The 10,641-nt window shown below is 34.3% G+C and overlaps 1 protein-coding gene across 2 annotated transcripts; it reads left to right on the top strand.

Moving 5' to 3' along the window:
• Window positions 1-231: 231 nt before the first annotated feature.
• LOC107875280 (sulfate transporter 3.1) lies at window positions 232-7,950 on the top strand. Of its 2 annotated transcripts, XM_016721927.2 has the most exons (12): window positions 232-747; window positions 1,060-1,267; window positions 1,595-1,766; window positions 2,270-2,335; window positions 2,704-2,817; window positions 4,163-4,279; window positions 5,091-5,217; window positions 6,155-6,441; window positions 6,532-6,722; window positions 6,896-6,981; window positions 7,288-7,364; window positions 7,500-7,950. In XM_016721927.2, the coding sequence occupies exons 1-12, from the start codon at window positions 399-401 to the stop codon at window positions 7,689-7,691; spliced, it is 1,986 nt and encodes a 661-aa protein (XP_016577413.1). In that variant the 5' UTR covers window positions 232-398; the 3' UTR covers window positions 7,692-7,950. The 2 variants fall into 2 exon arrangements, with proteins under 2 accessions (XP_016577413.1, XP_047270218.1); XM_047414262.1 differs by lacking the exon at window positions 2,270-2,335.
• Window positions 7,951-10,641: the final 2,691 nt, after the last annotated feature.

Below are 10,641 nucleotides of genomic sequence, written 5' to 3'. Positions count from 1 at the left end.
ATCCTAATTAGAAATATTGATTTGCTACTCTAAAATAATATGACTAGTTTCCAACATATCATGCATATATATATATATATATATGGTTTGCGTAAACACACAAATTAAATTCATATAAGAATAAAAATATAGAAATTAGAACCATACAATTGGTCCCTATTACCTTCCACCCCACTCGAAAAAAGTGTCAACAGTTCTTGGTATAATACCTCTATATAAAGTACCCATCCTTTATTATTCAGTCCAAGCCACTCCAACCAAAATTCCTTCTTTCAAAGCTTTGCAGAAAGAAAGTCCTTATCCATTGGATATATATAATTTCATCAGTGTCAGATTATTTCTTTGAATACCCAAAAAAGAAAAAATAAATACTATATAGTAGTACATATATTATCAGAATGGGTAACGCAGATTATGAGTACCCATCAATTATGGGAGAGCAGACAGGCATAGGCATACACAAAGTTGAAATTCCACCACCACAACCATTTTTCAAGTCACTGAAAAATACAGTGAAGGAAACTTTATTTCCAGATGATCCACTTAGGCAATTCAAGAACCAAACACCCTTTAGAAAATTCATACTTGGGGTTCAATATTTTTTTCCAATTTTCGAATGGGGTTCTCGTTACAATTTTGGGTTCTTCAAATCAGATCTTATTGCTGGAATTACTATTGCTAGTCTTGCTATTCCTCAGGGAATAAGTTATGCTAAGCTGGGGAACTTGCCACCTATACTTGGCCTCTGTAAGTCATCATGTTTATTTTTAGTAAAAATGTTTGGTACGACCACAGTTATTTTTCACGAAAGTTTTACGTGAAGTTCATTTTATAATGTTCAGCTACCAGACAATATATTCCAAGAAAATGACTTTTGTCAAACCAAACACTCTTACTTGTGACTAGTCCTAGTGTAATAGTTATGGATTCAAATGAACCTGTAATGTTTAATTTAGCCTAGACAACAATTTTAATCGAGGAAAATATTGAACTGTGAACGCGAACTCATAAAATTATAGCAACTTAATTGCTACGTTTTCCTTTTTTTTGGTTGTGCAGATTCAAGCTTTATTCCGCCATTAGTGTACGCATTAATGGGAAGTTCAAGAGATTTAGCAGTGGGAACAGTTGCTGTTGGATCTCTTCTCATGGCTTCTATGTTGGGAAATGAAGTTAACGCAGCTGAAAATCCAACTCTTTATCTTCATCTTGCTTTCACTGCCACTTTCTTCACTGGATTATTTGAAGTTGCTCTTGGCTTTTTCAGGTATGCTCACAAATTAAAGTTCAATAATATTCAAAACCATATAGAGATCCTGAGTTTTAATAATCTCACCGTCACCCATTATACAAAAAGAATTTCTTCTACGTGCTTGTGAGGGGCATGGTGAAATTCAGTGTAATTCCACCAAGTGGAGTATGAGAAGTACTGGGAAGGGTGGAGTGTACGCGGGCCTTCTAGTTAATCCATTGAACTTAAACTCTACTTTCTAATATTGTTGCCAAATCACATCCATGTATGTTTATTTGGTAGAATGACATTATTATATAAGTTGATGATAATTAATGAATGTTTTGTTTAATGAAATTGAAGGCTGGGATTTATAGTGGATTTTTTATCACATGCAACAATAGTAGGATTTATGGGAGGAGCAGCAACAGTGGTGATACTGCAACAATTAAAAGGAATACTTGGTCTTCAACATTTCACTCATGCCACTGATGTTGTCTCTGTCTTACGTTCTGTCTTTTCCCAAACTCATCAGGTCCCTCTCTCTCTCTCTCTCTTACATGTCACATGTCCCGTGGTAGAAAGTTTAATCCGACGAGCTAAGATTTTGAGTTTACGAGGTTGCTGGATTCTAAAAAATGAGATTTTTTGAGTTACGCTCTGGAGATTTTGAACGCAAATACTGTCAAATTCTTAAGCAATATCATCCTTTGAAACAAATTTACATTATCAGATTACTTAAAAGTTTCTACAAATTTACATTATCAGATTACTTAAAAGTTTCTAAGTATATTTTGTAACAAGCACATGGTTTGCTAATTTGCAAAATATGTCTTGCAAGTATCCTTCAGTTAGATGTTGATTCTTTCTTCCCTTTTTTCTTAAAAGTTCAGAGAATTGCTTAAAGTATTTACTTTTAATAGAAAGAGACACGTCCTGGATTAGTTATATATTAATATAGAGTATTTGTTAGTAATTAATAGTACTTTCTTTGAATACAATACTAATGGTTAAATGATTGATATAAAATAATTGCAGTGGCGATGGGAAAGTGCAGTGCTGGGATTTTGTTTCCTTTTCTACTTGATGCTTGCCAAATTTTTAGTAAGCATACTCAAACTGACTTTGACATTTTGGAATGGGAACACTATAATTATATATCCACAAGCTAAAAGCAGTCTACTAAAAGTGGAAATCTTTTAGACTTGCAATGCCAAATAATATATATTTTTCTTTTTGGTAGACATTGCAAATCTTCCAAGAAAATATTGTCACTCTTTAAATTTTATATTGTTACTTAACCTACTCCCACTCCGAAAAGAACCAACTAATTGAAGGAAACTTTCCTTAATTTCGTCAAAGAAAAAAATGTTTAATTTTATATGTTATTATCATAAATATAGTAATATTGTAACTGATTTATAGTTATAATTTGATATTAATTTATTAATGGGCATTCCGTATTCATGTAGAGTCAAAAGAGACCGAAGTTGTTCTGGATATCGGCGATGGCGCCGTTGACGTCTGTCATATTGGGAACGATTCTTGTTTATATAACGCATGCTGAGAAACATGGTGTTGCTGTGGTAAGACTTTTAATTTGATTTAGATTATATACACTGTCAATTTAACATGTTCGAGTTCAAGTTACTTTAATTAGTTACTATCATATTAAACATGAATAAAACAACTTAATTCTAATTGGTTAGCCGTGATACTTCCACGACATGACTTGTTCGTATTCGTCATCAGCATATGATAGATATGAACAAGACACTTCTGATTGATAGCTGTAGTTGTTTGTCCTTATATAAATTGGAAACACTCAAAGACAAAAAAAGACAACAAATTTAGTGAATGAGAAGTTTTAATTTGTGTCTTATCACGGGTTTCAATCGTAGTACGGAGCTATATTTGGGCTAGGGATTCATTCGAATTTTTTTTGGCCAAAAATTATAGATGTATATAATTAAATTAATTTTATTTATAAATATAGTAATAGACGTTAAACTCATTTGATTAGTTTTTAAATTTACTTAGGAACCCCTTAATGAAGATCGTGACTCGAGGAAGACCATCACTTCAGTTTGGCCGCTTTTTGCCAAGAGATAAACTTTACTTACATACACCAACAGTACAAAAGAAATGACATACTCCTCCATCTCATTTCTGTTAGAATTTTTGCACTGATTTGCTTAATATATTTAAGTTTTATTTTTTTTAGAAGAAAAATAAAAGTTATCATAATTATTTTTATTTTTCTTGAAAGAAAAAAATATAATTCTTTTCCATATTTGGTTAACATCTTTCTTGAAGGAAAGGTTTTGGACATTTATAAATAGAAGACCCTGCTCATACCATAACACAATAATATCCCCAATGTAGTTTTTAAAGAGTTTTTGTTTAGGGGAGATTTCTCCCAATAAGTTTTAGGATTTTCATTTGTTTTGGGGGAGATTTTTCCCAATAAGTTTTAGGATTTTCAATTTTATTTTTAATTTGTAGGCCTTTTGGTCAAACCATATCCAATAATATATTTTTAATTTAATTTTTCATGTGTCCTATTATAATTTGCAAACTAAAAACTTCCGCAAGACGTCCTCTCGATTACGAACCCACCAACAATTTCAAGGTGTTACTAGTTTGAGAATCAAATAGTAATTTTTTTTTTAGAAAGCTAAGGATGTCGAATTATCAACTGTGTTGACTTGTAATACTTAAAAGTGTATATATATTTTTTTTTTAGATTTTTGAAGAATCTGTATCTGAATTCATCGTAGTAAAAAACTCGAAATTAAATGTTTCGACTTTCGAAGTTCAAACCTATTAAGCTAACTATATCTAAATATTCTTGTTTCTAGAAGGGATTGCAGTAACAATTGGATTCTTATGTGAATAGTAATATTTTTTAAAAAAAAAAAATGGAAACAGATTGGAGAGCTGAAGAAAGGGATAAATCCTCCATCAATAATGGATCTGTCATTTGGATCGAAATATTTGACAACTGCTATCAAAACTGGCATAGTCACGGGTGTCATTGCTCTTGCTGTAAGCTCCTTTCATTTCTCCATTCCTATATATTTGTTTTCATCTGCTACTTGCATTATTTTTCAGTACGAAGGGACAACAACGTAATATACAACAGATCCTTGCAATTCAAATCTGAATCTTGCATATAACGAAAGCTTGATACACCAAGCTTTCTTTTTAAAAGAGGCAGTGACTGTCTTTTATATATAAGTAAATGTTATTTAAAAACGTGTGATAATTTATTTATGTGTGACATATGGTTACGGGTAACTCTTCATAAGAAGTCTGTATAGTAACTTGAAATATAGAGTAATAATCTCCTGTAACTGGCTTTATCATACTGATCATAGTGCAAAAGTATTTATGATAATCTGTGAATATAACTTAAATATATTAATAATAATATACTCCTCTACAATTTATATGGCGTACTTTTACTGTTGTAGAATTAAGATTAAATTCTCCAAGAAAATCATATTATTATTATCTCATTGTCACATTTGAATTATTTACCGGTACACAAAATTACATGTCATATAGTCGCACAAAATACGTTGACACTGGTTGATAGTAAATATATGCAAAAGAAAATATCAATTTGAGACAGGAAGCAGTGTAGACCCACATGTCGAATTGTGACAATAATATATACCGACACCACTTAAATATTATCAAGGGAAAAAAAAAAAAAAGAGAGAGAGAGATAAACTTACCAAATGGTAACATGCATGCCTTGTTTTCAAAATTACTTATTCGATTTTATGTACAATTTACTTGTAGTTATCTTTTTAAATAATTCGATATATTATATATAAAAATACCTTTACAGGAAGGAATAGCAGTAGGGAGAAGTTTTGCAATGTTTAAGAATTACCATATAGATGGTAACAAAGAGATGATTGCTTTTGGGATGATGAACATTGTTGGCTCCTGCACCTCTTGCTACCTCACTACTGGTATGTATGTTTCTATATACAAACATATCAATATCATATTTTGAGTTTTTTGTTTGTTTGTTTCCCATCCGATGTCCGGTACCCGCATTGGAGCCCAATTAATCCGAATTCGCGCCACGTAGGGCCCATTTGAGGGAAGCCCGGTTAATCCGAATTCGCGCCACATAGAGCCCATTTAAGGGAAGCCCGATTAATCCGAATTCGCGCCACGTAAGGTCCATTTGAGGGAAGCACTTCCTACCAAAGATTTTTTCATATCCAGAGCTCAAACCCGAGATATCTTATTAAGGGAGGAGTAGTTTCCTCTGCTGCACCGCATCCTTTGGTGTATCATATTTTGAGTTTTGACCTGATCATGATCCTTCCTTTCACTTTTATTATCCTTTGGGCCGAAAGTTGATTTTGATTTGGACCACTATCACTTCTTGTCCCACTTGGGCCCATACCATGTGATTACTGATCATATGACCCGATCGAAACCCCCCAGGACCTATCACACGTCTGAATAATTTCATTTTGATACTTGTTACCTTCCACCGACAAACGTACCAGATAATTTTATCCACTTTTTTAATTGGTGGGTCATTTCATTCCACCTGAGTAATAAAGTGAAAACGAACATGCATCTTTTTTATCTGTCCCGCATTTTTATTTGTACAAATATTTCATATTTACGATTAAATTTGTGAAAACGACTCTTTGGGATAGATGTAGATAGAACAAATAACCCCCACCCCACCCCAAAACCTTAAAAACGGAAAGGTCGAAGGAAGTTTTTTCGATGCGTTAACAAAATGTGAATGGGTCCTCGTTTTCCATGTTGACCCGTTTTACAACCATAACATCAAGGCTAGCAGCGTATAAAAGTTAAACTCTTTTTTGCATATTAGGAATTAAGATAGCGCGCTGCTGATATGAAAAATGAACGTACGTGCAGGGCCATTCTCGCGATCAGCGGTGAACTTCAACGCAGGATGCAAAACTGCAGTATCAAATATTGTTATGGCGTTGGCCGTGATGGTGACGTTGATGCTGCTAACGCCATTATTCCACTTCACTCCCCTCGTTGTCTTGTCGTCCATTATAATCGCTGCCATGCTCGGCCTCATCGACTATAATGCTGCCATTCATCTCTGGCATGTCGACAAATTCGACTTCTTGGTGTGCATGAGTGCATACATTGGTGTTGTCTTTGGCAACATTGAAATTGGCTTGGTCATGGCTGTAAGTACTCCTTTCTAATGTATTTAATTAACTGAAAAAAGAGTTTGAAATTCAAATTGGCTTATAAATTGTTGTTTAATACAAATGCAGGTTGGTTTATCATTGCTAAGGGTGTTGCTTTTTGTAGCAAGGCCAAGGACTTTAGTACTTGGTAATATCCCCAATTCTATGATCTATAGAAATGTGGAGCAATATCCAAACACAAACAATGTTCCAGGAGTTCTCATACTTGACATTGGAGCACCTATTTACTTCACTAACTCAAGCTATTTAAGAGAGAGGTAAATTAATTGTCTACTAAGAATTTAACTTACATGCACTGACAACGTAATTTAATATTCAAGTTAGTGTTGAAGTTATTTTACATTGTTAGTATATAAAAGGTAGACTCGTATACAAATAACCACCATCTCTTTATACAAATACTAAGTATGGGTTGATTCAATTTATACAGGATCTCAAGGTGGATTGACGATGAGGAAGACAAGTTAAAATCTTCAGGAGAAACAACTTTGCAGTATGTTATACTTGATATGGGAGGTTAGTTAAATTATGTTGCATCTATTTATTCGAAAAACCGGTGAATACATATACAATTTTTTTGATAACCGTGATGTCCGGGCTAACTTTCGCGCACCTCGACTAAATTCACGGGATATCTACCACCTACCAACAACAACAGATAGGACAGATGAGAAGAATCATCTAATGTTTTTTGCCTCTGTTGGAATTTGAACCTGAAACTTCAGGTTCTCAACCCACTTCATTGACCACTAGGCCAAACCCTTGGGTGCCTAAATACATTTAGAGTTGACAAACTGACAGCTAAAATTCTTTGATGTGCAGCTGTAGGTAACATTGATACAAGCGGAATTAGCATGTTCGAAGAGGTCAAGAAAAATCTTGATAGAAGAGATCTCAAGGTTAGCGTCTTATTTTCATGTTTCTTACTACTTGTTATTTTTGAAGTCGCGTAACAGTGTAAAAGTTCCTTTACACTGTCGCGGGATAAAAATTGAACTCCTCTAACATAAGGTGTGATTTTTGTGGCTTTGCAGCTAGTTTTGGCGAATCCAGGAGCAGAGGTGATGAAGAAGTTGAACAAGTCGAAATTCACAGAGACATTAGGACAAGAATGGATGTTCCTAACAGTAGGGGAAGCAGTGGAAGCATGCAGCTACATGCTTCACTCCTGCAAACCTAAAACTTCAGAAGATGGTGAATCCCAGAAATGGAGCAACCATGTTTGACTTCAAATTAGTTATTAGTATTATCGAACAGTGTTTGTTTTAGTGGCTCATGCGTGCGTCTAATTTGTAAAGATTTTGGCTTAAAGGAGTCAAGATTTTTCTGCAGTACTCTTCCATAGAATAAACTGGAAGGGGTTTTATTTCTCTCCCACATTTTGTAAAATAATGTGCTCCTATTTAAAGAATGATTATCACCTGTATACCCATTTGTAGCTTTTATTTACCTGCAATATATGCGGAACTTAAGATTTCCTTTTCATTTTTCTTTTAATTATAGGATCAGTTTTATGTATTCAATATCTTTGGCCCATGCAAGAAGTTTTATAAATTTATGACTACCACTGTTTACACTGAAATAGAAGGGGAGCCTTGGAGTAACTGGTAAAGTTGTTGCCACGTGACCAGGAGGTCACTGGTTCAAGCCTTGGAAACAGCAGAAATGCAAGGTAAGGTTGCGTACAATACACCCTTGTGGTGGAGCCCTTCCCTGGACCCGGCGCATAGCGGGAGCTATAGTGCACCGGGCTGCCTTTTTACTGTTTACACTGAAATACTTTCGGTTTCACATCAATCACCATAGTGTTCTTTCCTGAGATCAAATAACCGATCTCTTCACTAAAAATCATCTGGTAAAATTTCGTTCTACACCATAGGCTTAAGAACTTCAGTAATGTGTTTCTACAGAGAGTGCATTATGTTGTTAACACCCATGCTGATTGTTCATTAATCAATCACAAGGTAACCACCAAGGGAGAACTAAAAAGTCCTCCATCTTGTAGCAATGATGAGCTGAAATTGGTTGTTGAGGCCAGAAGATGAATGGTAAAGCCTAACTACTGGTTATACATTTGACGAGAAGAACACTAAAATCTGGACTGCAGTTTTATTCCCTAATTGGGGCTCTAAATTAGAAAGGTTTCTGCCAAATCTCAAGTTTCGTGCAGATTGAAGTAGGTTCCCTCTGAAGAGAACCTTCGAGGAATTTTGATAAGTTGTTCTATTGGACGTATGCTAGAGAATGAGTCGGAAAAGATTCAATGATCACCTGAGTTGGATGAGCTGTGGCAGTTGAAGTCATAAACTAATACAACAACAACAACAACAAAACAAACCCAGTGTATTCCCACCTAGTGGGGTCTGGGGGGTAAGATGTACGCAGTCCATACCTCTACCTCTGATGAAGTGAAGTCATAAACTAATGATTTGCAAAATTAAATTCAAGGGAATAGTATTAACAAGGGGACTCTACTCCCTCGATATAGATTCCTAGGACCACTTCACAGAAGATTCCAGCAGTGAATATTCTTGATATTGCGTTAAGGCAAGTAAGGTTATAAATGCTTGGGATGTAAAGAGACGTAAATTTTAAGAAACTTATACAAGAATAGAAAGGAATTAAGTTTAACGGAAGGAGCTGAATATGTGCTTGTACTGCATGGATAATGCACAATTTACATACAAAAACTACTTATAACTAGGGATCTGGACCTAAACAACTTTCAGGCATGCTAGCTCCTAATTGTTCCCTCAAAATATAGCACCTGATTGTTACTGCTTAAGTGGTTGCTTGCTCGCTTGATAGTTCTCCCGTGTTCTCTTATCAACTAAGTGACTAGCCGCCTTCACTGGGTTATCACATAGTAAAAGATGTACATTCACTTGCTACAATTACTTAAGTTATTACGCGACAAAATCCTATATGACATAGGTTATTCAGATTAAGATTTCTTCCTTATCTAGTCCTTTTGGTCAAGAGATCCTACTAACCCGATCTCAACATGTTCTATGACTATTTCAACTAGCTTAAATAAATTAGCTTTGTATTAATCCATTATCTGGGAGCCATGTTTTAATTTTCCATATCTGTGACTTGTATATTTGATTGCTTTATCATATTGGAGTTATAAGAAATTAAAAGAACTATGTACTAGTCTCGTGGTTATGCCATGACTCATTGTCAGGCATTGAGCAGACACATCCTCTTCGGGGAGAGAGACGAAAACATAAAGATAGGCTAACAATAGACTGTGAGCTATGAAGGGGTGATTGCATTTGTAACTTATAAAGAGACAGCTATTACTAAAAAGTATTCTTAAACCAAAACTAATCACTATCAAAAGCACTTCTAAGAGACAGCTATACCTCTAAGCGGCCATATAAAGTGAAAAGTCACAGTAGGTATATAGAATCAAATTAGAGTCTTGTTGCACGTCAAACAATTAGATGCGATTTAACATATCACATATCCCTAGGGCTGTGCAAAAACCGAACCGACCGATAAACCGAACCAATAAAAATATTATTAGGTCATTGGTATTTGGTTATCGGGTTAATGGTTTTTTATTAGTTTTATAAAAAAATTTATTGGGTAAACGGTTCGGTATCGGTTTTAGCTTATTGGGTTATCGGTTTAACCGATAACCCAATAAGGATACACTAAGTTATTGTTTTATCCCTATTTATGTTATATATTTAAATCTCTCTCTCTCTCTTTATCTATCTATGTATCTATCTGTCTATATATATATAGAGAGAGAGAGAGAAAGAGAGAGATGTGTATGTATATAAATTATATGCACTACTAATTCATAATTCAGTGATTCACAAAGTATTAACCTATTCAGTGCAACAAAGGCATAATATAAAGTCGGCTATTATCGTAATAAAAAGTTTGAAGCATTTATAGCTTCCAACCATTAGGATTCAATTTTTTTTTCTAACTAATATTCAGTTCAAGTTTGAAGATTCTTGTAAACTAAAATGCAATGCGTAGGTTTTGACGGTAATTAAGATTTCATTTTTTATGTTAGTTGTTACTATTTCTATTTTATAAGTATTTTCTTATTGGTTAAACTGAAAACCGAACCGTTAAGGACCAAAAGCCGATAAACAGAAACCAATAAGAAAATATCTTATTGATTGGTTATTGGTTTTACATATTTAAAAACCG

This window comes from Capsicum annuum, chromosome 6 (assembly GCF_002878395.1).
Source record: "Capsicum annuum cultivar UCD-10X-F1 chromosome 6, UCD10Xv1.1, whole genome shotgun sequence".
NCBI lineage: Eukaryota > Viridiplantae > Streptophyta > Magnoliopsida > Solanales > Solanaceae > Capsicum > Capsicum annuum.
The sequence above is the reverse complement of the archived record's forward strand: the minus strand, read 5'-3'. Positions and strand labels throughout refer to the sequence as shown.

Coding starts and splice junctions, on each gene's coding strand:
- LOC107875280 (XM_016721927.2), top strand. CDS start 399: ATGGGTAACGCAGATTATGAGTACCCATCAATTATGGGAGAGCAGACA. Junction 1,268..1,594: donor GTTGCTCTTGGCTTTTTCAG/GTATGCTCACAA, acceptor ATGAAATTGAAG/GCTGGGATTTATAGTGGATT. Junction 6,442..6,531: donor AAATTGGCTTGGTCATGGCT/GTAAGTACTCCT, acceptor ATACAAATGCAG/GTTGGTTTATCATTGCTAAG.